This window comes from Rhea americana, unplaced genomic scaffold, assembly GCF_003343005.1.
Source record: "Rhea americana isolate MKP2758 unplaced genomic scaffold, rheAme1 scaffold_57, whole genome shotgun sequence".
Classification (NCBI taxonomy): Eukaryota; Metazoa; Chordata; class Aves; order Rheiformes; family Rheidae; genus Rhea; species Rhea americana.
This window is the reverse complement of record NW_028186723.1, coordinates 2,839,913-2,865,961: the sequence shown is the minus strand read 5'-3', so window position 1 is coordinate 2,865,961 and position 26,049 is coordinate 2,839,913. Positions and strand designations below refer to the sequence as shown.

General features: G+C 34.1%; 1 protein-coding gene across 12 annotated transcripts in view; it reads right to left on the bottom strand.

Moving 5' to 3' along the window:
• The window catches only part of ATRNL1 (attractin like 1), a 515,292-nt gene that overhangs the window by 355,830 nt on the left and 133,413 nt on the right, over positions 1-26,049 (bottom strand). For all 12 annotated transcript variants that reach the window (XM_085319057.1, XM_085319058.1, XM_085319066.1 and 9 more), the window contains 4 exons: positions 22,396-22,609; positions 18,281-18,469; positions 12,185-12,403; positions 9,135-9,272 (listed from right to left, as the gene is read on the bottom strand). In XM_085319057.1, coding sequence (XP_085175183.1) covers positions 9,135-9,272; positions 12,185-12,403; positions 18,281-18,469; positions 22,396-22,609 — 760 coding nt within the window. The remainder of the gene's footprint in view (positions 1-9,134; positions 9,273-12,184; positions 12,404-18,280; positions 18,470-22,395; positions 22,610-26,049) is intronic.

Sequence of the window (26,049 nt, the reverse complement as noted above, 5' to 3'; positions counted from 1 at the left end):
AACATACAAAACAAACAGCAGAACTGGAAAAAATTAACTTAGTTTCATATTCCCATGCCCGAAGCAAGTTTGGTTCACTAAAAATGGCGCGCACTACTGTTTGTTCACTCATCCCCAACATTTATTTTTATCTAAAATACTTTTACTCATATAGATTTTTGGCATCTTTAACTTAAGCCTCCAATCAGCTGTGTATCTGTTATTTATACAAATAACCACAAAGTGCCTAACTTAAAAGACATTACTGATTTTTAACAACATCAATTAAATCACTAAGAAAAAAATTTTCTAGAACATAGAATTTTGGCCATCTGACAATCAGGTGGCAAAAAAACCCTATGAAACAGTTGTAAATTTCATAAATGCAATTCTCTGCCTATTAGGCATTAAGAATGCTACACAGAAAAGATGTATAAAATTTTCCATGTCCTTTCTAAGTGCATCAAAACTCCTACAAAATCACGTTTATTCTTAAATCTACTTTAAGTAAATGAAGAAAAAAATGTTTTCTGATGCTGTTTATACTAGTAATAGCCAAGGTTATTGTGTTCATGTATGATTTCTAATTTTCTGTCAGTTTTTACTGCAAATAAAAGCTAAAAGATCCTTGTTCTTCTTAGTCTTACCCGACATAGGACCAAATGATCTGGAATTTTTTTCTGGTTTTAAACTAGAAACTTCTTCAACAAAGAATTTTGTTGTAGGAGATAAAACCTCAGTTTTTTGGCCATCTGCAACAATAGTAGAAATCACTAACTTACCTATTTCCTGATAGCAAGTTAAACCCTGAATATCACTTTAACAGTTCTATTAAAAACTAATAAAAGAAAGTCTATACAGTGTTTGTTTCATAGCTTGTTTTTTCTCCTCACTGCTTCTCAGCAGTGTAGGTGCTGACCTATGACAATACTTGAGAAAAGCATCCAATCTCCAGGCATTTTGCCCCATGTAGAGTAAGGATGGAATGTACAAAAACAAACATTTTCAACAGTAAAATATGGTCACAGACAGGAGGCCTCTTACCCTGGACAGAGTGGGGTTGATGCCCACCAGAACTTTATAACTCCTGGCATACGCTTTCCAAGTCTGTCTCCCTCTTGCACTAAGAGCTGCATCAACTCAGGAGCCTCACCACTCCAGAAAAGAAAGTAGCCCAGTAGCCCTCAGGAAGGACTTCCCTCAGTATCCCCAAAGTCACATCAACAAGCATGCGACTACTCAAGCTAAATGCAAAAGACACTGCAGAAGAAAGTTACAAGCTGCTTTACTATGCAAAAAAATGACTATTTTCTGTTTTACAACTTGTAACAACTAAGTACTCTTGTTGGTGTTATCTTGATAATGTTGTAATAATAGGACAACATTATTGCATTCGTTGTTACTATTATAATATTACAATAAATATTAATATTACAATATTCCTATTCCAAAATGGTTGCCTTATTATTGTTCTCCACCATGTTGTATGGCCATGCGTGCACAAACATGTCTACTGCAAAATTTGCCATTGATACCACTACTTAAAAAGCACTAGAGGCATCAATGATTATGAAATAGCTTCGACTTCATCAGAAAGTATATTCATATTAGTTGGACTCTTGCAGTTGAACACACCACACCTTCTCATTGTAAAAACTTAAGATACAAGATAGGAATTGTAATAAAAATACATTAAAATGTGCTTTTTAAAAATCTCTTAGCAATATTATATATCCCATTTATTACAAACTAAATGTTGTACTCCATCTTGATTTTTAAACCTCAAGATAATATGTAATTTTTACATGGTTGCCAGACTCTAGGGGAAGAAAAATTGATGACTGCTTCAGGGCCAGAATTTAGATGTTCTATTTACCTTCAGCGTAAATTTGTAACTTCCTCATATAATCATTTGATACAGAAATGCATTTTGTTTTATTAATTTGAACTGTGAACACTTGCCTTTCATTTTTAGGTAATCCATGCTATCTGGGCAAAACATTGGGTCATTGCTCACTGAAGATTAATAGCTAGGAACCGGAGCTTTTGTGTTATTAAAATCAACTATTACTACCAGCTATTAAAACCAGCTACTACTAAATGAAAAACATGTTGAACATGTTTCACGACTCTGTGGTCAGAACAGTAGAAAAGTTTAATGCTAAAAAAATGAATAGACTAGCTAAAACCAGGTCTATTTTAATAACTTTATTCCAACTACAAGCATATGATTTTCCAGCAATTATAAGAAATGATCAATTAATTCTTTCTTTATAATGTGGTTTTATGGAGCTCATGGATTTTTTGTTCCCTTAGTTAACACAGCTTACATACTATAATAATTCCTACCTATTTTCATCAAAATGACAGATGGTGTGACTTATCTCCATAGAGAACTGCTATTAACAGGTGTTGCAAGTGGTATCAGTGATGGAGAGTACAAGCTAGGAAAGCTTCAAGCGCGGGCTACCAAATGAGATTTCAGTACTAACGCATTAGGTATGATGAAACCTATGCTTGCAGCTTTGGCAACAGAATTCACCTCTCTGAGTTTGACATCTAAGCTCCCCAAATAGTAAATGAAAGGAGTTTAAAGCTTAACAGTAGGCTGAGTAAAGGAAAAAAATAAGGAAGTCAGTAGTACATGTTAAAGAACTGTGTATATCTTCTTCTAGAGTGGGCTGCCCATGTGAAAACGGTACTTGGAGCTTGACCGCTAGAAACCTGTGGCCCCCAGACTGTTTCCTAGAACTGCTTCTACCTTTCACATTAGCTAGTAGATAAAATAAATAAATAAACAAAATAGAGGTTTGATGCTGAAAATCATTCTAGCTCTATTCTGTCACTAGCATACCATTTTTCTGGTGATCTCAGGGATCTGACTGATGCCAGTGATTACTCTTATTTGTTTTCTCTTTTGTTTCCTTCTGAGCCCAGGTGTCTTGACTGTACACTGGTTCAGCTTCAGTGGAAGGTCTGATGGTTTAGTCTACTTTGACTATAAGCAGGAAATCAGGATACACTTCTAGAAACAGACAGACTTGGTTTTGAATCCCTTGATTCCAAGGAGGGAAAGCACCCTAGGTCTTTCATTTGCAGTATAAGGACTCCAACGATGAAATACTTACGTGAAAGGTAAATGCTGCTCCTACCACCCTAGATTGAAATAAAATTAATGGTAGCTCACATGCTCTCAGCCCTGGTGTTTTATGTGGATATAGCCTAAGCATACTACATACAACTTTCAGACAAAAGAATGTCAAATTTCAGAGTAGTAAATCAGTTTAGGCAAAAAATGGGTGCCTTGATGGTCAGTTTAGCAAAATCAGCAGCTAGGTAAATGCAGGAAAAGACTATTAGGTGCCTCAGTAAGTATCCATAAAAAACTTAAAATTCATTGATTCAAAAGTAAGAGTTTGGCTCACTTACGTCAGAAGATGTGTTCCTCTTAGTCTCTTTGATTTGGCCACATCATAACATTTGACAGAGCTGCATGTCAGTTCTGTCATCAAATGCTCTTTTGAATCCCAGAGTATGAATCTGCACTCTATAGATCCAGAGTATGGATCTGTAATCCTCTCTTAACAGTTAATATGTGATAATCCATCCAGTGCTTAAGTATTTCCAAACCACTATACATTTTGGGGACAGAAGTGTGCTTTGCCACTTGTCCAGCTGTTAAATAAAGCCAGAATATAGGATTTATCCTAGACTCCAAGTGAAAAAATCCAAGTGAAGATTTCTCAGAGTACAAAAGAAGCCTGAGCTCTACACAGAAATTTACTAGCTGTCACTGCAGACCTCAAAATGATGGTGTAACCCACTTCCTTGGTAACACATAATATAAATGATGCATTTGCAATTCAATTTAGATTTTGAATGGCCATAGTGCTAGTGATTCAAGCCACAATTCAGAGGAAGCATGGATATTTACTAAATAAAATGATTTTTTAGAGATCTTTAAATCTACGTTTTCAAATCTACTTCCTCAAACACAATTTAAGATACTTATACTCAGAATATTTAGATTGACTGACTATCTGGAAAATAATTAAATAAATGATTCTCATAAGCAATTAAGTTGACATTTTTAAACAGAATTATAAACTCTGGTATACGCTGAGAAATCTGTTGTCTTTGGTGTTGAAAATGTCCAACATACAACGTCCATATGACAGCAGAGAAGTGGACAGATTTATAATAGTTATAAATATGATAGAGATTTGCATAAAAATCTCACCTGTATAGCCTCCCAGGTAGGAGGGCTTTTACAAAATGGTCATCACTTTTTAAGCATCATGTCTTTTTAGGCTGCTCAGAGAGCAGTGGGAGTTAAAACAATGTTCTTGCTGTGATGGTACTCAGAGTTTTACTCCTACTGAAAAAGTAATAGCAATGGTAGCACAATTATGGGAAAACTGAACATAGTTTGGGATGCTATAATTTTAGGAAAAAATGGCAATACAGCAAAGAGCTTACCTTATCTTGTTACTAAATGTATTATGCCTTCACAGCATGTGTCATGTTCTCTCCTACCATGTCACGCATTTTAAGAATAATTTTAAAAATATCTCACTTAGAGAATATGACAAGATGATAAGCAGCTAGAGTAAATTTTTTTTAACATTGACAACTAAGTAGATGATTAATGAGTTTGAAAATAGTGATAACAAATTTTGCTAAAACAGCACAAAACTATTTTCTCCCATTATTTTATCCCTCCAGTCTGTAGCACGTCTTAGTCTATTTGTTCTAGAATTTATATAACTGTTGCACATTTCCCAGATATGCAGTACATGAAAGATGATGACCTTGAAGAAAAAAATAACACTAAGATAAACCAGAGCAAGTCAGTATCGGTTTCCATCTTCAGCTAAAGCTCTTTCATTTCCAGAATCCATCAATATTTAAATAAGGTTTTCCTATTACTGAATTTTGATGTTCACATCTTCTAAATTGCATCTCAGTTGGGACACAAGCAGAATTTAAGCAATCAGTCAAAGAGATTCTCAACACTTATTCTCCATCTCTTCAACAATTTGGACTACAAAGCTTCCTAGGTTGCTACATCTGCATTGCTTCACCTGCTCAGAAGCCTACAATGCTAAACTGTGTGTCCCTACCATCTAAGCTTCATCATAATTTAGGGAAAGAGTAGGAGCATGCCTAACTCTGCTTAGATCACTAGTAGTTTTGATTCCTTAAGTACGTCTAACAAACTGACAACACTGCAGTTAGCACTCCAAGGACTAGTTAAACAGTCTTTACTAAAGAACAATAAGAGAAGAGATAAATAGAACTGGAGCTTGGATTGAAACTCATAATCTATTCCCTACTGCACTTCTATACTTATTTAAGTTCAGAATTAATTTCTAAAGAAAATGTACCACATGCTCAGGCAGTCTCAACCCTMCTACAGCCTCTTAAGAGAAAGAAGCGCTGAAAGGGTCCAGTTAGAAACTCAGCTGGCAGCAGCAAAGTGACAGAAGAAAGAACTATGAAGATAACTTTTTTCAGTTCTTCATGATGGTTTTTCCTCTATTGATTGGCTGTCCCATACCATTTCCTTTTGTATTTTCCAACTATTTCAGTCACACTTAGAATCAGCTTCTGACTGGGCCGATCTTTCTTCCAGTAGTATCTTTTTTCCTTATGCTTTCACTTTAATTATTGTTTAAACTTGCAGCTATTTTCTATTTTTTTCCTCAGTGTTACCAAAAGCACTAATAGCAAGAAAAGGCGGGGGGGGGAGATCATAACAAGAATTCTGTTCTAAAGAAATACTTGTTACCACTTACACTGCCCATTTCTGTGCTCATCTTCCTTTATTAATTGTAAAGCTCTTCTGGACAAATTTCTTTCTTTAGATTTGCACACTGCCTGACAAACAAGGGTCCTGATCTCAGCTATGGTTCTAAATTCCTCTTAAATCCACACAAAAGTGATCTGACCTTTCTCTATTGATCACTGAAATCCCTGGACCACAATTTGGGCTCTAATAGCAAAAGAGCAAAACATTCTAGATACAGAAGAAAATCTAACAGTTCATAATGGCTAAATTCATCAAAAAAGCTTAACAGTTTAAACTTTTTTTATGGACTCTATACAACATAATATAATACATGAATGCAGATAAAGTCTCACAATTATTACCATCATCTTTAATTTTTAAAGCATTCTTTAGTCTAATTGCCATTAAAATCATGTCTACCAATAAAAATGTGAACCCTTAAAGTCATACGTAACCGGGATTGAAAAAACAAGTCATCAAAATATGTAATTTTACTGGTTTTACAAATTGATTCTAGCCATTATTGCATTACACATAATTCACTACAGGCAATGGAATGCTTATTTGGTTAGATAGCCAATGTATCCCTGAAGAATAAAACTATATTAATACATCACTTTTCCACAAAGGTGTTATAGACAGCAAAAGAATATTTTGTCAACTTCAGGAAATAAAAGATTTGCTAAGAATTACTTAAAGCTTCATAAAGCACCAGCAAAATGTGCAATTGTCAACTGGGGTAGAAATTAATCTTTGTATTCCCTTGAACACACTTTAAACATATTGTGCTTAAGATTACCATTGTGCTTGAATGCATTATAACATGCAGTAGTGACTACCGCATGTTAAATTGCTGAGGAAGAAGTGAACCCTTTAAATGAACAAATATTCCTTGAGAAGCAAAGGTCCACTTAAAGAAACATCCATATTAGAAGAGAAATATTCACAAAAGAAACCTTCCTCACTGCCTGCTAAATTCAATCTCAGCTACCTTGACTGGTTTTCATATTGAAAAAATCCTCCTATTTAGACATGAGTGGAGTTACTGTTGACTTTTAAATCATCCATGCAAGTAAGAAAGCAGCACTACGCCAATATATAAATATCCTATAGAGTACTAGATTTCATTTGCACTTTCTTATCAAGGAGAATCCATGAATGCAGCAATTACAAAACTAAACAGATAAAATACGATAACTTACAATCCTTGGTGTTCAGGGCTTTTCTGTTCAAATTATGCGTGAATAAGACTTACTGACCTGTTAAATTCATAATTTTTCAACTAGCATCACACATTTATACAAAAATAATCTTTCAAAACAGCAACTGGTATATCACATACAAAAATTTAAATGAAAGCATAGGAGATAGATTAACATATAGGGAAAACATTAGCAAGCTACAGCTCTATATCAAAATAAGTCACATTACTTTATACCACAGCATAACTAGCAGTAAGCTAGCAGGCTATGATGAAATCACCTAGCTCTCCAATAACAGAAAAAAGCACAGTGCTGACACTTTCTTTGATAATTATTTAGATACACTGATGACATCAGGTACATGACAACATGCCAAAAATGATTGTGATGCACTATAAAACAGAAGAATGCAGCCTATTTAAATTGCAAGTAGCAGCTGTAATGACAGAAAGATTCATTTTTCACTATCTGAAAGTATAATATTAGTTCCACCTCCATTAGGTCTTTCATGACAGGTTCTAGGTGAGTCACAGGCCTGTTTCCATTTTTCTCCTGTTCATGACAAGTCTCATTAATGCATGGAAAGAGATACATTTCTCCATAAACTTGATAATCTAGACCACTTTCCCACAGCAGCTCAATGAAAGATGACTGGTGAGACCTGAATCTTCAAAGGAAGCAATATACGGAGACAAATACTACATGTACTAAGGGCATTATGCTATCCAGGTCCTACTTTTAAATCTATCTCCCCTTTCTGGGGGGAAAAAAAAAATAAGACCACAGAATTAAGATCTCATATTAATTCTTCCTGTTCATGTATCCTTTATAAAAACTCACTCTTTTTCTGAGATAACTGAGGATGCCAATATCATATGGAATCTCCCCAAATCACAATGGTAAGATATAACAACTTGAATGCACTTAAAAGGGTTATTTTACTCCATTCATTGTGAACAATGAACAATTATTTTTACTCCATTCGTTGTGAAGATGCATTCATTGTGATCTTCATAGACAGACCAAAACTGACTTTATATAAGTGAGACTGAGAAATGGATTCTCAAAAAAGTGAATAGCTGCCTCCTTCCCATATTCACACTTTGGTGACATTTTTGGGGAAACTGTCAGGTTGTTAAGATCACATGGTTACAATCCTGCAATGATTACACCAAATAGCATTATTTWACTCCTATGTAATTGTCTGATTAGTAGGACTGTAAATCAAGTTTTAAAATCAGATTAGGTCATTTCCTATCTTATCTTATGTATCATCATTAGAACTGAAGGTTCTACAAAAGAAGCCTTTGAAGTCTCGTGCTCTGTGCTTTTATGTGTGATCTCATAGGCAAACCAACAACGGTTGTAGCCATATTGCTTTCAACAGGATAGCAAAGACAAAACCAACAGTGTTACAGTAAACACTGACAAGATAGATAAAGAAAATCTGCTCTCTCACTCTTTCCATCTCTCTTTTCTTTTCTGAATAACAACRTCAAGAGACGGTTTTAAGGCTGCAGATTGCCAACACAACTATGAGCAGATTAGTTGAGTACCTTGTCATTTTTTTGCACAGCTACTTTCAGAGTTGATATTGTACAATTTCATTCATTAGAATAAGTATCATATATGGAAAATATTTTTCAAATGAATAAAACTTTTCTGAGGGTAAACAGCATTGTTAGGATTTGTATTCTTAGAAACGTAAAGCAACAAAAAGAAACAGAGGAATACAAAGCAAACTATCACCTAGCTTTTAAACAGGGATCTCTGCAGGTAACAGGCATTATTCTAGTTACTAAAATTCATTTATAAATACAGTAACATTCTTACTGCTTTTGCAAGGAGGGTTTATATGGAATGAAATAATATCTCTCTGAAGTAGTACCATGATTGATCATGTGCTGTTCCACAATGCCTCCTTTGCCTAACTGGGACAGCATGTTTAAATCAGATTCTTGKTCTTAGTGCATATAGATTAAATGACAACTGTCAAATCTTTATTATGAATGCTAAGTTTCTCCTAAAAAGATTAATCTGGATTTTCAACCAGTAGTTTAGCTGAACATCTTTAGTAGCTAATCAACATTTAACTACTGAAGTTTTTTCACATTACAGAAAAATGTCATTCCAAGTTCTTTTCTGCCAGCAGAACAACTTACCTGTACACTGCCCTCCATTTGTGGGATCCCCATAGTATCCTGGCATGCATGTTTCACATTGTTTTCCTGTGGTTAAGTTTTTACACTGATCACAAACATTACTGTTGATGCAGGTGCTGTGGCCATTGCACTGGCAAGCTAGAATATAACGTTTAAAAAGTCATTACTAAACTGTTTTTGCAAATAAAATCTTGTAATTACAAAGTTGCAGTAGAATGAAGTTTTGAAGAGCTTAATCCTTACTGATGACCAGCATATATATTTATAGTTTGACACAGAATCTACTTAAAATAGCATCAATATGATAATCACATTACCATACACAACTACAACACTCATACTATAAAAGAGAAATCTGCTCTGACTGAATGCTTAAAAGATGCCCTTGGGATATGAATAGGAATATATATTTAAGAACGAAGACTACAGATTAGCTTATATTCTCCATACAAGAATGAAYACTAGGAAACTTTAATTTTTGTCTATTCTGCACAAATGCCATGCTATTTTCTTCAAATACTACATGCAGAATGACAAGCTGTCATTCTGATGTCTGGAGCAACTACTTACCCAATATCACATGCAAACTGAGTGACATGATCAGAGATAAAATACAGTTCATCATGGCAGATTTCAAGTGTTGCAGTCAAAGGTTATTTTTCTAACCCTACTCACTTCTGATTTATTCGTTATCAACTATCTGAATTTTGCAGCCACTGAGGAATACACCTGTAGACCCTGCAGCTGATCATCAGGGCTGTACAGAGAAGAATAAAGACTAACTGCAAAATCCTTATTTTGTTCAGAGAACAGATATCCTCTACTCTATGAAATCTGTGACCTATTAAAATTAAGGTGGCACTTATTTACAAGAAATTTACAGCAAGCATGTCCATCCTACAGATTGGATCTAGTGTAAAGATGCTTAGACACTTCAGCTAGTTTTACTTGAATTAGRTAAGGCACTCAAACCACTACAGCTGAAACTAAAGAAAACTTTGTGCAAGTTAATTCAAACTGCTGTTCAGATGAGAAATTTAGCCTCTAAAAGAAAGTCTTGGCTTGCTTCCTACCTACACTATTCTGATGACAGGAAAGGCCAATATTTGTTATTTTATTTATTTATTTATTTTTAGAAATTACATTTGCAATAATAATCCCGTAAAAATGCAAAAACTCTTTTTTTCTTAAAAATATGACGATCAGCTAAGAATATATTCACATCAAATGTCATCATACTATGACAACTGCTTTGAGGACTACTGATTTCAAAACAACCAATCACAGAAATAAACATTTTCCTCAAAACTGTAAGAAATGGATAAAATTATGCACTTTTTTCCTGAGTTTTGTTGAATGAGGTTTTTTTTCTTTCCTCAATTAAAAGAATCTCCTAATTTAATTTTGTGAAATGCTTCAATGAGCTCCATTCTGCATTAAAAAAATTCTTGGTCAGAATGTATAATGAATATAGGATTTTGTCTACGAAGAATAAATATTAAACAAATAAGGCAGTGAAATCTTCTAATCCAGAAAGTTTGGAAACCAAGATATATATCCATTATAGTTTCACCAGGGACTGATAATACGTATTTTTGTAAAAGCCTCACAATGCACTTATCACTGATGTATCTATATTTTAACATTCAAATTAAGCACAGAAGTATACAAATCATGTAAGGTAATATAATATCATTCTATTTTTTTCCAGAAAATATTAGCAAGGCTTATTTTTTCTGATAATGATAATAGTTGATTTGGGATAGTTATTTTTTGGTATTAACTTAGATCACTTGACAGTTTTCACTTTGGCTTAAATTTAACATCATTATTTTAAATTTAAAAAAAATTCTAATATCTACATCATTCATTTAAGAAGGATTACTAAATTAAAACTTTCTTTAGAGATTCTGCTCTCAAAATAATATACATACACACACACACACACACATATATATATATGCATACACACACACACACACACACAGAATAGTCTTTCTGATGAAAAGAGTAAAGCACCCAGAAATGCAAAAAAACATAGCTGCATGTACCCATACAAAGTCACGTTTCCAGAGATGCTCCAGCTTCCAAATTTGTCAGCAGTGGGAACACTGGATGCAAAAATAACACTTTAGCACAACTACACTATTTATTCTAAAAAAACTATTTTTTTTCCAAGCAGTCTTTAAAACTATTGTTTACTGTATAGGGAGGCCTCTTAAACTCACCAGTATGCTTTTCAGTTGGCTGCGCTACTACACTGATGCAGCTAAACTGCTTTCAGGATTTGAGTGTTTTGATACAGTACTATGTTAGAAGGCTGTACCAGCTCATTTTGCACTAAACTGGAGCACCTGATGTCTTCCTTACTTATCCAATGAACCTAAAAATTAAAATATTATAATTGGATGAATATGGCTAAAATTTAGACTTCAGTGATTCTTTTTGATATTACAAAAGCACAGCTTTTACTAAAAATGTCTAAAAGCTATACTGGTGGCACAGCTGACATATTTGGCAGCCTTCTGATGCTTTTTCACAGCCAGCTGCACTTTGTGAGTTCAGCTAGGATGCAGCAAGTTTCTGTTCCTGGCCGTAAGATAATCTCTCCAACCGTACTTTCCTTTGATGGATTCAGATGCTAGAAGAAAGTTAAAGCTGAAGCTAACTCACACTGTTGGACTTGAAAAGCAGAAAATAGAATGGCTGAGAACTTGTTTCCAAATAACAAATATCCTTAAACGATTTGCATTAAATTTCACAAATGAATCTGCTCAAAAATTAAACACGTGTACAATAGACACTGAAACAAAAGAATAGACTATTTATTTAGGAAATAATTTGGAAAAACATCCATGTTATGCAAATGATAATTGTTATTACTCAAAATAATTATGTTAACTTTGAGTGCCTAAACACAGGAACACTTATTCCTGGAACACTTTACTCCAGAGTATAATCCTATACTCTGTAACTCCTATTTCATATTATAAACTTAAGCACGCTATTCAAAGAGCAGATGGAAGAGAAAACAAATCAGTGTATCTTACCTGGACACTGGATAAAAGACCACTCATAGTTTTTCTCTTTTGGGCAAAGACTAGCATCAAGCACCATTTCATTGGAGTGCATGCCAACAGGCTTCATTGGTCCTCTTGATGATCCTTCCAAACATTGTCCTTTCCCAGTATTACTGGGATCGTTACACCATCCACATCCAGGCTGTTCCAAACATTGTCCACAGGTCCTCAGTCCAGAGCAGTTTTGAGCTTTATTACATAAAATGAAATATTAATGCAAGTTCTGATTTTTTTTTTTAATAAGATGCTAGGATTTTACAACAGTTGAGGAAGAAATTACTTACACAAAATTATTTCAGCTATTTCCTGGTATAAATTCAAAAATTTCAGTGATATTTTAGTAAGAATATCTCCATGTTTACTTTAAAATGTTAAATTTTTTTAAAGATAGAAAATATGAACAGGTTATGCTATAAGGCTGTAAGATTTCCAATAATCTGAGATAATGAAGCAGAAAAGCACTATTGCTTATTGTCATCAAATCTCACAATGTAATATATATTTCATGTTTATATACTTATACCTTATATGATGCATACATTTACATATAATTTTACTTATTGTAAACAGTCTTTCAAACAGAAATACTCTAGAATGCAAGATTATCCAAATAAGAAGAGAGAAAAAATTGTGACAGTTCAAATTCAAACCCACAAATGTATTTGCATAACCTATTCTATGATGAGCCTAATATTTTTAGTACTCTTCTACAGACCTATCTCAGTGAAATACAACTTTTGAAACAAGCCCTCTGAAAAAGGGCCAAGAGTCCTTTTTGTTACAGTATGTCAGCTTTTATTTACTTGCATTTTAATATCAAATATCTAATTATTTTCTACTGTATCCTTTCTATTAAAATAATTTAATTTCTTACAAAAATGGTCTAACTCATATTCGAACAAATCTGTTTAGAACCTATTAAAATACATATTCTGAAGTTATTGGTATCTCTTAATAATAAAGAACTACTGATTTTGTATATTTAGGAATATCATTAATAATTCACAGGTTTATCTGAGCTTTTTCTGCTACACCTTATATACTTAAAAAAAAATGATGTAACACAATCAAATGACCATCAGAATCATCTGGACATTGATCAAAATGGGCCATTGTTTCTTCTTATATTAACTTTGCAGACACTTAAAAAATATAATTGAAAAGTATACATGAAATTCTGGAAGATCCTACCAGGAAGCCAGWAGTAGTCAAAGAAGTAGTCAAATGTTATAAAATTTTCTTGTAGAAGACACTCAAATGGATACTACATTGTGATAATTAAAATCTTTAAAATATCTTGCAGAGCTCTACATATAGAGCTAGAACAGCATGATGATTCATTTCTTTTATATTCCTTTCTTCACATTAAAAGTTAATTCTCAGGCAAATACTAGGAAAAAGTTTAAGTTAAACATGAAGTACACTTTAGTCTATGTTGATTCATAAGGCTGGCCTTGAAAAGGAAGCCTTTAGTGTCTTGTGAGTTATGTTCATGTATGCACACACCCAATACCACAAACAATGACACTTCTGTTGCAGATACTTGGCTAGTCATGTACAGACTATCTTATGTAAAATGCATTTTATAGGAAAAGGACCAATTAGAAGTAAATTATGTAAGAGAACATACAACTTCCACAATGAACAGATGGCCAATATTCAATTATGGATTATATAAAAAGTTTTCTTAACGATAACATTCAACTTTGCATTAAAATGATTTGGGGAGGAGGATTAGGTTTTCCATTATAAGAAAGACTCAGAAAAGGTAATGCATAAAAATTGTTATTTTTGATGCATATGCAGAATGAGTCAATTAGCAAAGCCTATTCACTCTTACATGTGTCTCAGAGAATGAACAAGAAATTGTGCWGTCCATAAACAAGACATATCTATCTAGCAATAATACAAAACCAAACATCATTATACTTGGATATCCATAAAGGACAAGTCTTGCTTAGCTACTGAAATCCTTTTAACATTTTTAAAATCTTCAACGAAAATTTCTTAACAACATGAAAAAAAAACATAGGTAATGACAATTGTCACAGATTTAAATAATTCTGAAAATCCATATAGGAAAAAGGTATGAAATATAACTTAAATCACTGTGTGGAAGTTTCAGAGGCATTTTTCTCTGAAAAAAACAAAAAGAAAAGAAAGAATTAATCACTAACAGATAAAGAAGTTGAGGGCTACATAAGGCTGAATGATCTCATGTGGGCTAATTTTGAATTCAATTAAATGAGTGTTTACGACTCTCAAAATGACAAATTATGAAATTATGGAGCACTGCTGGTAACAGGAACTATGCAATCTTGTGTTTAAGATAGAGGTTTAAAAATTACTAAATACCAATTACTCCAAGTAATGCCAGAACTTTCAGGAAGACCTCTAAACTTAAATAGGCTCTTAAAAGGGATATTTTGAGTAAGTAGCAAGCCTTGCTTTAGAGAGAAAGGTCTAATCACAAGAAGGTGCAATTTAAACACTAGGAAACATAAGCATGAATATAAATAGTGAAAAGAGAAGAAGGATCAGAACTTACAAAACAAATGACAATGAACAGCAAACACATATGTATATGTGTATGCACACACAAGTGTGCACACAGCACATAAGAGGAGAAGAAAATGAGGTTACTAAAAAATAAGAACAGAGCAAAGAATTTATGGAACTAATTTATCACTTTGTAAACGATGCAGTAAAAGACACATTATTAGATCAGAGGCACATATATTGAAATCAAATATGTAGTTATGACTCCAGCTTGGACAATTTTATATTGACTGCTGTAGTCAATATTTTGTTGTCAAACTTTAATTTCTGCCTGTTATAGCATAACTATACACACTGTAACTTCCTAAACTCCCTTTCTTCCGATTATTCAATTTTAGAAAACACTGCTTATTGAAAGCGGCTAACCTAACCCACAGCTCATCCTGCCAAAACTGAGCTAAAGACTGACAGCATTTTAGATATATCCCTGGCAGTGGCTGCGGTGATGAGCAGGGAAATGGAGGATGGTAACCTCTTAGCGTGGCTCAGCTTCAGCCAGAACATGGTGTCCACCAGTGTTCCCAGCTAGCTAGAGGACTCAACTCCAGAACAGCAATACTTGAATTAATGTTATAAAAGTTATGCTAAGGAGAATTGTTTCTTTTTTAACTAAAAAAAACTGGCAGCAGAACAAAGCTTGCTGCTCTGACCTCAACAACTATTAAATCTGTTTAAAATCAGTAAAAATAATTAAAATAAAATATTCCAGTAGTCTGAAGATACGTGCAGATTTCATGAAAACAGGCAGTCAAGAATCAGAATGAGACCTTGAAAGGACACTAAAAAGAAGAGCTAGAGCATGAGCTCTTGTATCATTAGACATCTAAGGATCTAAATGGGAGGAAACACTTTGTAAGTATCCCAAATGTGGAAAAAAGGAAAAAACAAAATGGAGCTCCAATGTTCTTGGAAATCAAATCCAATTAAGCACATGACACAGACCAGTAGAAAAATCAGGCCTTATAGTTTAGAAGCTCAGTGATACAGATTTTGTTTTTTCATTACAATAGCAGAATACCAGAAACAGCCAGAACATTTCGGGGGCAGGTTTAGCTCAGAGTGTGGTGCTGCTGCTAATGCCAAGCTTGCGGGTTCAAACCCCGTATGGGCTATGCTGAGGGTTGGACTAGATGATCTCCAGAGGTCCCTTCCAATCTTGCCATTCCATGATTCTGCAATGGCTTCCTTCTCCTTTCAAAGATGCAAAGTAGATAACCCAAGCAATTTTCAAGTTGACATTTATAAAGGTAGAAAATAAGTCTGATGTTTCAGTTGCACAGTCTTCATGGAAGAGAAAACAGAACAAAAGCTGGAAATCTTCAGCTATTCTGTGTAGTGGCATTGAGCTACAAAACTGAAAAGAACTTTCTCCTGAAAATGAGAAGGTATTATTTGCAAAAGAAGGGAATATACAAGGAGAAACTTTTTTTCCTTGAAATTCTAGAGGTGGTTCAAGATTGTTCTACTGTCAGCAATTCAATATAAAACTGTAATGGCAATTCAATATAAAACTAATAGATGGAAAACATGAGGAAGGTTGGAAGACAACTTTTTGGCAAGCAGGTATTAAAATGACAAAATCTCAACAATGCAACAGTGCTCATCATTTCCCTTCTAAGTTGTGAAAATAAATGTAAAGTTCTCATTTTATGTGATTGTCACATAAAATTTTGTCTTTTAAATCATGAATGTCTGCGTGAAGTTTCTTTTTCATTCACAGCAAAAGATCCAAATACTAAGATACTAATCATGACAAAATAAAAAATAGAGGATTTTTTGCTTTAAAAGATGCAGTTACATTCAATTCTTCAAATAAGCAGAAACATTATGCCTTAAGAATGCACTTAATACCTCATTACCTCATCAACAATAAAGATGAATTTACCTAATAGAATTTTTAAGTCATCTAGACTGAGACAATGTCTAAATAACGTTTTATTCGGATATTTATTTTCTTGTTTCATATGCAAAATACTTAGTTCTTTAAACCCTGAAAAAAATCTGTCCATGGACGCTGATTCTTTTTTTCTTTAATTCCCTGACAGAATTTTAATTTTTATACAAAATTGCCCTTAATATAATACTGAATTGACATACAGCAAATCCCGGTTGGCTTATTCAATATGAAATTGTTACACACCTGATACAAATGACAAAACAATTCTCGTGTTCCTTATAGAAGGAGAATCTGCATAATGTGCAAATAATACTCTAACCCCAAAACAGGATTAAAAGGTTCAGGATTCTATTATGCATCCAATTTTAAAAATCTAAGCATCATTCATGTGGTGTTCTGTCAATTTCATCTCTAAATTTTAGATCTTACCTTCTTCTGCCACAATTCTCTATCAATATCAAATACAAGTTCTCTTGGATTTCAGACATTTACCAGTGAGAAACATTTAATCAAGGTTTTTAGGATAGTAATTTGTGAAAATACTAAGAACTAGCCTTCTGCAGGACGGTATCATACTTGTTTTTCTAAATAAACTGCATTGAGACAAGAATATAAGACATGAGGCAGCTTGCTTTAGTGTCTGCATGGATTATGACACCGATCCACACTGGAACTGCAYGGCAGTGAATTTAACAAGGTCTAGTTGCCACAGACTTAGGGGAAAAGTAACATTTGTGAATTGTATCTTGAAAGTTATATTAAGCACTCTTCTCCTAAAGAGTCATTGGACTGATTTCTGATAAAACATGCTTCCAAAAGAGAAATTTGGGGAGCATCTTTGCTGCTTGACAAATTAAGACATCATTTGCCTTTTGTTTCAAAAGGAAGAAATAAGTAATCTGATAAATTAATACAACCTAACCCAGTGTCATTTCGGACAAAAGTTTTCTCCATATCCTTTCATCTGCCTGATAGTCTAACAGAATTCCTGCTATTCCTGTGCACAGGGCAAACAATCTGTAAGCATCAGTAATTGGCATTTGCAGATAACAAGCAAGATCATTTGTTTTACAACTGCATTACAGTATTTTCAAGACCACTGTGATTATTAGCATGACATTATTTTATCTTTGCAAGCTGGAAAAATGGACTTCTTTGAATCTTTTGACAAAATATATCAGAATCTTAAGACTCTAGGAATTCAGCTCCTTTTTTAATAACTAGATTTCTGATAGTCTAAGGTCTATATACTATTAATCTAATTTTATCAGTATTTCATTTCAATTCATGGACATCAATTCACATTCTAATACTAGCCATGCAAAGAATAGTGGTATTTTTCCATATTTGAAAACAATAACCACTTTTTACTGGCTGTTTTAAAAGACTGAATATGTTCTAACATAAAATAATTGTCAGTACTTTACATGTCTCCACCTAATACATACACAGTACTGACTACTAACATTAGTAGTATTGTAGGGTCATTCATAAATGAAATCTTTTTTTATCATTAGTGAATGTACTGAATCCTACTCATATAAATGTTCTAAGYGGAAAAAAATTATAATGTGATATTTAATAGAATAAATATTCATAAAGATACTCACGGGAGCATGTGGCTGTTTGCCATTCCAGACACTGTCCATATGGGAAGGAGATTATATAGGCGTTTGAGTCAACACATCGTTTTGTACTGCTGCACCACATACACTCCATACCATTACTTGTGCAGTTAGAACACGTTGTTCGCAAGGAGCATGGCTTTTTGCAGGGTCTAGCATTCTGATTGGGACTAACTGGAAAAGAACCACAAAAAATTCTAATTTCAAATACAAGTTCAATTTTCTTTTAACCGTATGTTCTATTAGCAAAATCCTTGCTAAAATGAAAGTGATTGCTTCCTTAATTAGTTCTGAATAATTTAGTCCTGACTTATGATTTGGTATACAAATACAATAAGCTTTTATAGAAATTACTAAGTAACACTTAACATGAGTCATCCTGAGTCATACTTGAGCTCTAAGAGTCCTTTAAAAAGTGATCACAGCAATTTTACTTATACACTGAGACAGTAATATTATTAATATTCAGTGCCTAGAAATGCCAGTTACTTGCACACATACAACATAAAATGTGTCTCAAACTTCCACAATAGGTAACCTATAAAGTTCTGATCTATTGTTCTAGTTAGTTTAATAGTGCATAAGCAACAAATACTTTACATATGACTTACTTATCTCTTAGAATTTTGCCCTATAGCATACATAAGAAAGTCACCGGAATGTAAAGGGACAGCAACAAAACACTATTTAATATACACAAGATTTTTTATGCAGATCACATTCTGACTTAGGTTAGCAACGTATGTTACCTTCAAAAGTTATAACATACACAAAAAGAACGTCTATGCCTTACTCTTGAATTTCTTTTTGATTTCAAATAAAACTGTGAAGTGTGCAAGAGTAGAGTAATTCTTACACATAATCCACTGCAGAAGGGTCTGGCAGTACATTGGGATTAAGCCCTCAGATCTACTGCTATGTTTCTGCATATTATTGATTCACATTCAAAACCAGTCAAGCTCTCAAGACACACATCATCTTTGCTAATACTTTAAATCTCAATCAAGGCTCTTCCTGGACTTGATCCGCTCTGCATATATTAAAGCTGTAATTTGTTATTAAAAATACAAAGAAAAAAAATAACAAAAATTGATTGAACTGTGTAAGTATTGTCATATGCCAGAAGTCAGCTGCTGCAGTCTCTGGAACAGCTCAAGAACACACAGACACACAGACACCAGTAACAGATGCATTATAAAAATATGTTATTCGTGTTCCACCTAGCCTATTCTTAACATTTTTAGGTCTTACATTGTGGTTGTATCCTTTACTCTCCTGAGAAACATCTGATAGATGAGTACGTGTATTAGCTTAACACTGTGAAAGACTAAATTAAATAGTTGGCAGTAACAAAAATTGTATAATATTTACTTTGCTGTCACATTACTATTTGGAATTGTTTATATGTTTAAATGAAGGGTTGATAAAAGTATGCTTTAGCTACGCAAGTAAACAATTCCAACTGAACTTCACAGCAAAAACATCCCATTGACAGGCAGTGGTCTCAACATAAGCCTAGCAATGTAACTTCTTCAGATTTACAAAGACAATGGACAAAAATTTTAAGGGGAAATATGCAGAATTTCATGTGGTCGGCCTCACAGCTATGAAAAGTATCATGAGACAATTAGAACATGAAAATGACATTATGAAAATACATAATGTTATGACAGAGGCCTAGGGTTGATCAGAGATACTGAGATTTACTTCTCGTTAGCAAATGAAATAAGGCAAATAAAAAGAGAATATGCAGTAAGAAACTCTGAGAAGGCAGGGTTTTAAAAAATTTTTTAAAATCATCATCATCAGATGTACTTTTTATTTGCAATCCGGACAATGAGCAACCCTTTTAAAAGCTCCAGCAGCACACTTTGGTGACCTAACAGATAATGTAGCATGAATGGACCCCTAGTGGGCCCATATACAAGTACTTCTGATAGCTCTAGAATCCAGTTTGAATTGCATGGCATATTTAGCACATTATGCAGGACTGCTCATAGTGTCCCTGAGCGACTACTGCTCTAGGTGCCATCACTGGTCACCAACTAATACCTAAGGGACTCTCAAAAGGGGCATCTGCTGCTAGGTTGCTTAAAGGATTCACACCTTATCATGAGCAGCAGTCTCCTGTGGATTTGGGTGGTTTCCCTGATTTTTTTTTTCCATCCTTGAAGAGAGGGGTTTATATTACATTCAGGCTAACACAGTAGCTTATGTTGGTTTAGTAATTTTAAGAAAAGGAAAGAAGGAAACTGGAGAGATTACATAGGCTTTGCTCTCACTTCTTTCTTCAGCCTCTAATACTTGATAACAGCCCATAAACATCCAGCTTCTTTAAGGGGAAAAGGTTGGGAGTGAGGGGGGAGGAAGGCCCATCTGGATCATAATTACTCCCCCTTGAAAGCCACCACTGATCTCTATCTGCAGATTAGCATAACATCACAGTGTACTGTTACCAATTGTATTACATAACTGAGTTTTTCCTCCTGTTTGTAAAAGTAGGAGTAAAAAAGATTAATCTTTAACATCACTTTTTAGGTAGCTGTCAGATGTTAGTAAAGCTAACAAAAGGGTATGGGCTTATATATAGATTTATATACATACACATACATACATACATATATACATGCATAGATACACACACGCACCATACACATATATACATATACATGTATATTTATGCACATAACTATACGAATATTTTTGTATGTATATAAACATATGCAATATAAAACATATAAAAGTAACATGTATGTATGTGACTATATACATGTGACATACAAATACATATGCATATATAAAGATATTACTCAGTATCTTAGCACACAAACTTTTGCTTCTGAAAGCACTTCCCCATTTTTGTGTGTTTAATAATTATGTAGTTATCATCAGCTCCATTTTGGGAATAAGGAAGACAATTTAAGGTCATGGAATCATGTTTAAGTCCTGTGACTCAAGCCACCAGACTACGTAACTTTCTTATCACATTAGTTTAAGAGAAAATTATTTGTACCTTCAAATTTCTAGTTTGAATATGGAAAGAAAAACTCGCCTTAATTCAAGGAACATTTCAAGTACATAACAAGATTAGAGTAAGTGGAGTGTCAAGTAAGACTATGGCAATTACACTGAACAGTCTGTACTCTTAGGTACTTTTCAACATCTTTTACTTAAATTGTCAATGAATGAGCAGATAATGGGAATGCCTGTGTGATTAGAGTTAGTTTTGTATAGACTTTTGTAATATTGGACTGTTGTGGGTTAGACAAAATCATGAAGTGCAATCTATTTAATCTTCAATTATAGTCTCACAGAAAGCGAAGTCACAGTTTTGTTGTGTTTATTAACCCAAATCTGACCCTGAGATACAAACTGCAAATTACACCATAGACAGGATAGCTGCATTGGACAGACCCTTTGGTGAGACTGAGTATAACCATTTTTATATTTTATAATGTGATGAAATTCAGCCTCTAATTTCCGCATCCCTCTTTTAATGTAAGAAGAGTACAGCTAGAAGGTAGCACAATATGATTTTCAACCTTCAGATACAGTACTTCAGCTAGACAATAGTGGACCATCTTACTGAAGGATGCCAGTTAGTCAGCTCTTTTCCACTTTCTTGGCAAAGTACTGAAAAAAGTCTCAAACCAGTATCTGCCACAGTAATCTTTACACACAAGCAAATCAAAAGGATGAAAAGAGTCTTGGTTTTGTCAGTCTTGTAGATCACTAAAATATTCGCTGATGTTCAGTGAGATTCAGAAAGACGACTTGTTTTTGCAGCATCAGCCTTGTTGAACATCTCCACAGAATCTTTCATGCTGGAGTCACTGTTGTCATTGACAGCTACTGACTTTGAACCACAAGAGTTCTGGTATAATGCAGACTGAGCAATATAAGCTAATTCACAAATAAATATTTGCTGCTTTAAGACTGTTTTCTAGATTAAAGTTTCATATTTTTCAAGAAATAAAGCAAGGCTTTTTTCTTCTAATTATTTAATTCAGATCGTACAAAAATCCCTTTTAGCCAAATGAAAATCCAAATAGCTGGCTAATCACGATAGTAACAATAAATGGCTAAGAAAGATTGCTTACCAACAGGTTTTTCACAGACAAGACCATCTGCCATTGCAGTACATGGATTCGCTTTCAGACCAGCCACCTCTGCTCTTTCCAGATACGCACAGAAGCCAGAGTCATTTGGCTCTCCAGGAAGCCACTGCAGAGTTGTATTTGTAAAAGGAGACATGTCATCCCATCCCCAGTACGAGATGTTGATTTTGCGTAAACCAACCCAAGGTGAAATTTTCTATGAAACGGAACAAAACAAACATACGACAATGAATTAAATGCCTTTTTTTGGTTAAAACATTTCAAAGAATAGCCCAAAAGCAACAGCTTCGCTTTTTGAGAGAATTAGCAAAGCCTTCCCCTTATCTCATCAGTTACTGTCCATATAGTTTTTAATTTTTCCATCTTGCTGAAAACAAAAAAAAAAATACACAATATGTTTCTGTTCTATTATGTCTGTTTTGTTTTGCATCAGTTCTGATTAATATCCATTGATAAAGAGCTAGAAACCTGACAGAACACACATAATGAAACCATGTTTTTTCCTATGGTTGCTGTACAGATTACTAATTATAGGCCAACACGGGTAATGTAAATACACAAGTTAGCAGCAGCACTAGTGCAAACTTTGCGTCTTAATTAACATTCCTTTATTACTTTCATCTTAATTAACATTCTTTTATTACTTTGATCTGACAAACAGAAAAATAAGAACAACCCTGTATTATAACCCTTGTTACCATTGTATAAAAATCCAACCCTGATTAGGTCATTTCCTTAAACAAACACATATTCCAGTATTCACAAATGTCACTATTTCTTGAATTATAAATAAGACATTATACTTTTAAAAAGAATTTATCAGAAATAATGATGATCTGCTATAATACATTTAGTAATTGTAAATAGTTATCAAATATCAGTAATATGTGACTGAAAACATACCAAATTATTTATTGAACAGTTGAAATTCAAGTTAGACTAGGCTAGATTTATTGGGTTTTTTTTGTTTTTAAGTACATTATATGAAAGGATTTCAACAGATATCTTAATTATACTTCAGGCAAGTTAGCGTTATGATTATTCTTTTTGAAAAATAAAAACTTGTAAACTTAAGTTAGGAGGTATTAAGATTTAGTTTAGAAAGAGTGCTGTGTTCCTACTTAGAATGCTTCTGAGCTGACAATGAATATATAAGCAGATATATGCCTTTATGCAGAGGCATCCCTTTCTGGTCATTGCCAACTATCAGGCTTCCAAAAACAGAGTTCTAGTTTAAATATTTACAGAAACAAAATGCAGTATCATTACGAACTGTATTAGACAAACATATTTCAAAAGCATTCTTATTTCATCTACATTTGAACAGTTTAAACAGCAAACATCTAAAAATCAATGAGTGAAAATTATATGGACCACTATATCTTTTAATTTTTGCCATTTTTATACATGAACAATGTATTTTCCAGAACACTTTAAGAACCATTCCAAGTAAAGTTTTAGAACAGCAGATTACATATTGAATGCTGTACATATAAACTTTTTAATACATTAATACATTATTTTTATCATCTAAAATATTTGTTACATATAAAAATTATTGCATCTTAGAAGTTTTAGTTATTGCTGATCCTTACATTGGATCTGAATATACTGACACTTTTGTGTAATTGGTCCTGTTTGCCCAGATAACAAAGAATATTCCAGCTGTGGTGAAAAGCATATCAGGCTGATGATGAAAACTGACTGGGCAGTATTGTAATTTGGAAAAACTCTTCTGAACTGGTAGCAGAGTGTCTCAGAACCCCTTAACTGATGACAATGTCACAGGAAAGATCAGGGAAGCCAGAGCAACCTTAGGAGGTAAAAGCAGCATCTCTGAAGTGAACAGCTTCAACTAAAAGTAATGCACTGTCATCATCATTCTTAATAGCTGCAGTATCTGAACAGTTTACAGTCACCAACTCATTTATCTCAAATTCCCTATGTACCGTCTTTGGCGCTTTACTGGTGTAAAGCATCAACACAAGATGAACACCTATTAGCACGCTATCAAGCACACACCATCAAAACAACGCCCTTGCATGCTCCTTTAGTATGCATGTATATCCTAGCCATGTGGTTAGGATGCCAAAAACAGATTATACAAAGCATTTTTTTAATTCCAATTAAAATATGGTAAACAGCTGACAAGTAAGCCACCAAAATGCTCCAAGGACATGCCTAAAGCAAATATTCAATCGTGTGGTATTAATTCCACAATGTGGGAGACTACAGCTGAAGACTGCTGTTGATAGCGGAGCTGTTATCACCAGGGTTTATCAGCAAAAACAACTGTCACTGTGCTGAACAAAAACCAACAGAGGAAAATAAATAGTGAAAAAGAATTCAGGAAATTCCACTAGTGACACCTGCAGCCACCAGTGTACTGTAACAAACTAAACAAATTAATTTCTCCCCAAATAAACTGTAAGAACTAACCCTTTTCTGTCAAACTGATGAAAGGTTTAGTCATTACAGTGAAGAGTCACTAAGTACTTGAAGTAACTGAGAGACTTCAAAGGTGCAGGATGCCAATCTGCATTTTCCTCTTCAGGCTTAAGAAATAAATAAACAACCTTCACTCAAACTCTATGATTGTTTGATTTAATTCAAAATGGATGTAGGAAACTGATTCTTTAAATATCTTGCCCAAGACACTCCTGAAGAGGAACAGAAAGCAGTGTTCACTATAGCCAGAACTCACTGATGTAAGATTTCAGCTTCCAAACCTCTTGAAAGAGCACTTATCAAATAAGGTAGGTGAAAAACACAGTAAAAACGAACTTTTCACGTCACAAAAACACTTCCTGACATGAATTTTGTCCCTAATATATCTAGAATTTTCTTCTCAAGTATATCAACTGCTTCTTTGGTGAATCAGGTGATCTTTGCTCATTATACAAGTGGAAAGGAAGTTCTCAGGGAGTCCTCTTGTTTTTCTCACGGCCTTGATCAAGATGGCCAAAATCACAACCAAGAAACACACCCCATCATGGCTGCATCTGCCATTTAGTCTTTTGCTTTGATTAAGCCTTGAAAGAGAGCCTGCATCTATATAATCAGAATCTTTTTGAAGAAGGAAAAGCTCCAACACACATGCAAACATGTACACATGCAAGCATGTCTTGGTAAAAATGGTGTAATTCCAGACATCTTTGTTGCACAGCCCTGGCTTGTTCTGCAGCTTAGCTTTTTGTTAGGGAGCTACACAATGCACAACTGGAAAAATATTCAGATTTTTTTCTGTGATTTGGCTGCGTCTACCTCAAGTTGACTATCCTGGTATCTAAAGTGTGTCACCGTTTTCCAGGCTGCTTCAAAGAAGTCCACTTTTGTTGGAATTGCCAATCCACTGGAGACAGAAGTGAGTGGTAATTTCAAAAGTACATGGCTTCTCCTATGGCTTTAGCATTACTGGAATTTTCCTTTAATACCAAATACTTGATCACGATGTGTTGCCACTGGAAAGGGTGCAAAAAACATCCCTGAACTTCAGAGGTCATCTGAGGCCTTTACTGGTCGAGTTCAGCATTACAGCTCCTGCCTCCTAAGAGAATCTATTTGGTTTCAGAACAGCTGGTATCGTCTGCTAGTTAACTTCTGTCAGAGCTACCTCCTCCTTCATTCCTCAAAGGC